At 32.4% G+C, this 4,941-nt stretch overlaps 1 protein-coding gene across 2 annotated transcripts; it reads right to left on the minus strand.

Annotated features, from left to right (window-relative positions):
- Nucleotides 1–475: 475 nt before the first annotated feature.
- LOC140881430 (uncharacterized) lies at nucleotides 476–2,643 on the minus strand. Of its 2 annotated transcripts, none has more exons than XM_073286736.1 (2): nucleotides 2,098–2,643; nucleotides 476–804 (listed from the first exon to the last, which is right to left on the minus strand). In XM_073286736.1, exons 1-2 carry the CDS (start codon nucleotides 2,495–2,497, stop codon nucleotides 749–751), a joined length of 456 nt encoding a protein of 151 aa, XP_073142837.1. In that variant the 5' UTR covers nucleotides 2,498–2,643; the 3' UTR covers nucleotides 476–748. The 2 variants fall into 2 exon arrangements, with proteins under 2 accessions (XP_073142837.1, XP_073142836.1); XM_073286735.1 differs by having other exon boundaries at nucleotides 476–809.
- Nucleotides 2,644–4,941: the final 2,298 nt, after the last annotated feature.

A 4,941-nucleotide genomic window follows, 5' to 3' on the forward strand; every position in this document is an offset into this window, starting at 1 on the left:
AGGTGGTGTGTAAGTACCTGGAACATGATAGTGGACTGATGGAGGAGTGGTATTTCATCACACCTAGCTCAGTTAAGTTTATTGACTCTGTTTTTATTTCAAGCTTTGTCTTACTAAAGTGACACAACTTAAAGGGGCTGATCATATATCTTATATGAAACGACCACGACCAACACGACGAATATGTAACGTGAAATGCATGGATTGTGGTGACTGGTTAGGATATAGTTCAGACCAGACAGAGATGGAGGCAGAGAGCAGGTGGCGGTTGCATTCGGGCGAAGCTACGCTCCACACTCGGTGGATCCTCACCACACATTTTGTAGGACCCATGCCAAATGATCGATGAATGCTACATCGGTGTATTTTATCCGCTGTAACATAAAATCTCCCATTGCATTATGTCCCTTGAATCACTTTCATATGAACCTAAAATAATTTTCAAATAAGATCACTCCCTTGAATCACTTTCATATGAACGTACGTAAAATAATTTTCAAATAAGATCACTCGCAACATCAAATACACCTCAGCTGTTTCCATGCGCAATCATATATAGCCCATTTCAACATCTTACAAATACCAAATATATACATATATGTGTGTGTGTGTGCGCGCATGCGTGTGTATACGTAACAAAAGGTAAAACAATGACGAGGAACAGAGATCCGGTTTACAAAATCAATATCGGGGTGGTGGATAGACTCCTGGATGCGCAGGTTGCGGCGGGTAGGGTTGGGCCATGGAATTATTCGGCGGATAGTATTGGACGGGAGACGGAGCGGGTGGATAGGTTCCGGTCGGCTGCACTGCACACAAAAATATCACTCACTAATTAATTCAAGCTAATAAAAATAGAGGATCATGAGCACCCAAAAACTAAAATCTGGAACTTAGTTCCTGAAGCACTCTATATTTTAGTTACAAACACTAAAATTTTTAAATTAAATTTAGTCGAATCAGATAGCCTGATATCGTAGATATGGATAGGAAAATAAATTCAAAAGAATAAATAAATAAGTATAAAATTGGTTTAGTTCAACCTACCTTAAGGGTATTACCCCAATGATGGACTTAATGTCCCATGATTTGCCACATCAACAATATATAATTAATTTTGCATTTGTGTAAAAATATAAGTCATTGGATACATGATTTGGGAATTACTTTAGAATATGCGACATGTGAAATTATTTTAGGAATACATATTTATGAGATGGATCTACTCGATACATTTTTGCATTGAACGTAATAATTTTAACAAAAAAAAATATAACAATTTTCATAAATAGAGTTGTTCGGACTATATCATAGGAGTATTTACAAACTATCATGTTTTTAGCTTTGGATCATAAAATCTTCATCTCTTTTTCATTAAAAGATCTTCCCCGATCTCTTTTTCAACGACCCAGATTCATTGCACTGTGGATGATCCCCATCTGTCGGCCTCGAATCATCCATTTGAAAAGATCATTAATTTTATAGATGCTAAATGTTATCTGCCTCGACTTTTATTTTGGCCCAAATGGCCAAACAGCTAGATATCTTATACATACACACACATTTTTCCATGTTTCGGTCTTTAGGAGCCTCCAAAATTGACAATTGACACATTCATTCCAAAAAAAATAAAAAAATAAAAAAATAAAAACAAAAACATTGACAAAGAAGAGCTTTATTATATACAAGATCTTTTTTGTCTTAAACATGAATTTCATTTTTTTTTTCGGTCTTTAATATACAATATATTTTCTATATTTAAGTATGATTTTATCTATTTTTTTTTATACCATTTACCATATTTCGACTGCTTCCAACAAATTTTTTATAAAACATTTATTAAATAAAAAAAATCGGATATTCTTTCTGAAATTTACTTTTTTTCTAAAAGTTTCTTAATCAATTCTCAATCAATGATCACGCACAACTCTAAAAATATTAGACCAGAAATTATCAAATCATCTATATAGAACATGAAAATTTATGTGAGATCTGGACAAACAAAAATATGAATGATCGGGGAAGATCTTTTAATGAAAAAGAGATGGAGATTTTATGATCCAAAGCTAAAAACATGATAGTTTGTAATATATATACCTGAAAAAGGGTAACCGATTGGGGACTGATTCTGCTGCGGAGGGTAGCCCGTTAGAGCCGACGGCGGAAGGCTCTGTGCTGGGCTTGGTGGGTAGTTGGGATACGAAGGAGGATACAGATTCGCCGGAGCGGAGGTGGGCGGCGGAAAGTGTGGCGGCGGGGACGGATTTGTGGGATAAGACGGTGGTGTTGGAGGATAGAGATAGGTAGTATTGATCGGAGCTGATGATGGAGGGTAGGAGGCGGCGTGAGGCGGCGGCGGCTGCAATCCGTTGTATGGCAAGAGTGTGGAGATGGGCGCGTTTGGCGTGGCATACATCTGGTGTGGTTGAGAGGCACCACCCGCGGAGGCGGCGGCGGCGGGATGGTAGCCGGAGTATGAGATTGGTGCTCCGACCATGGTGATTTAAGATTAAGAAATTTGTTTTTGTGTGTGTGTGTGTGTTTTTGGTCAAATTTGTGAAATTTTTGTGTGTGTTTTGGCGTGTATGTATATGCAGTGTAATGATAGCAATGGAGAAAAATTCAACTTCTCGACGGTTTTGACTTTTGGGAAAGGATTAGAAACGAAATAAAAAATCCAACTTCTCATATAAATTCCTATAACGCGGTTTATAAAATTATGTTAGAGTGTTTGTAAAATATTATGCTTTTGTAGAAGTGATTAAATTTATATTTATAGATTATAAAAAAGTTAAGAAAAATTTAAAGTTGGTAGTGTTTGGAAACAAATGTGTGAATTTAAAAATCAAAGTTGGGTAGTGTAATTTGATAAGAGCAATGATATATGCACAACAAATCTTACAACACAATGTAAAAATTAAATATATCAAAATCTCACGATAAATTGAATACAAAATCTCGCGATAAAATAACAAATCTCACGATATAATTGTTGTAAATATCATTATACACAATATTTGTTGTACATTTAGCATTATCCAATTTGATAAATAAGTGATTAGAATGATTTTAACATTGAGTTTTTTATTAGAATCATTTTTAAAGAATCATAATGACTAACTTTTGGATTTCAATTAAGTTAAGCATAAGCTAAATTATAATTTGGATTTAAAAACACACAAAAGTAATTTTTAAGCCAAAATCTAACAATCATTTTTTTAAATTTTAGTGATTACAAATACTCATTTAATTTCATCGCGGATTAAATAGATTCTCACTGTTTTATATTCCTGAGACTGCGCCAACTAAATCTTTATGTACTCTTTTACTTTTACGGGAAGAATAAATATTTTTCAAATGCAGCTCTTGATGAGGTGTCCGAGTTGGTGGAGTAGATGAATATTTGTCTAGATGTCATGAGTTTGATTATCCCTACCAACACTTTCTTGAACTTGTTTGTCGCACATGATTTACCTAGAGCGTTTTACCTGACAAACATAGTTTGCATGATATTGTGTTAATTCAGAGATTTATCCCATGTGCATCGAAAGTTACCGATTACAGGTTCTCACGTCATGAAAAATCGAGTGAGACTGACTCACCTAAAGATCTAGGGGTGTCAAAACTCAACCCAACCCACCAACCCGACACGACCCAACCCGAAAAATATCAGGTTAGGGTTGGGAGTTTTCGGGTTTGGGTCAAATCGGGTTGACCCGAAACGACCCGAAACTTTTAATTATTATTATTTTTATATAAAATTAAGATAGATTTACTACATTTTTATAAATTGTATGTTTGAAAAATATATATATTATATATTGATATAATAGATTTTCTTCGTTTAATATGTTCTTCTATTTTGTAAATTTTTTATTTTGTAAAATTTTCGGGTCGGGTTCGGGTTGAAGAAATTTTTAGAATTATTTTCGTCAACCCGACCCGAACCCACCCGACCCATCCGAATTGACACCCCTATACATCTACTCTTTTACTTTTAGGGGAGATCAAATATTTTGAATAACCGCTGCACCTGTTCAATTGTAGTGTACTGCGTCTATTTTTAAATTTATTTAGAAAGTTGAAATTAAAAATAAATCTTAAACTGCATCATATTATATAGTGTAGAGGTAATTTTTTAAAATAAAAAGAAATGCGTGGGCGCGTATTTTACACGTTTATATTTATAATTATGTAATATTTCATGGTTATTTGTTAATTAAACATGTAAATAAGGGATCAATAATTTATATGTAACATATATATAGATATTATTATTAACTATATTTAAATACAACAATTCCCTTATATATATATATATATATATATATATATATATATATATATAAGCTTAAATTTAAAGGAGTGGGCATGCATTGTAACTTTTGTGAGCAATTATTGTATTTTTGGGTAAGTTCTATAATTAACTAAAAAAAGGGATGATAAATAATTTTAAGTGACCATACTAATATAGGAATAGACGTAATAGGTTTAAAAGTCATTGATTAATAATTTGAACTCAGATTTTGTGAAATTAATTAGAATTTTTCAATAATTTTAAATATATAATAATTGAAATTCTTTATATGATTTATAAAAGAGAACGTGACTTCTTCAGGTTTTTGTGTATGGAAACCCGTTTGTGAAAATAACTTTTTAATTAAAGTAATTAACTAAAAATTAAGGGTGGTGTCATACAAACAATAGTTTTTAAAAGGTGTTCCTACTTTATAAGATAGTAATATAGCATTACAGTAACTAGCATCTAGGTGCATGCATCGTACAATCATAAGTTTGTTTTTAATTTATTTTTGTTTTCTAAATATTTGTAATTAAATTATAAAATAAAAAGATTTGTAAAAAACAAGGTAAATAAAAATTTGGAAAACAAAAAAAACTAATTAAGGGTATTATTGACATATTAAAAAAACCTCATCAAAA

Source organism: Henckelia pumila, chromosome 2 (genome assembly GCF_033568475.1).
Source record: "Henckelia pumila isolate YLH828 chromosome 2, ASM3356847v2, whole genome shotgun sequence".
Classification (NCBI taxonomy): Eukaryota; Viridiplantae; Streptophyta; class Magnoliopsida; order Lamiales; family Gesneriaceae; genus Henckelia; species Henckelia pumila.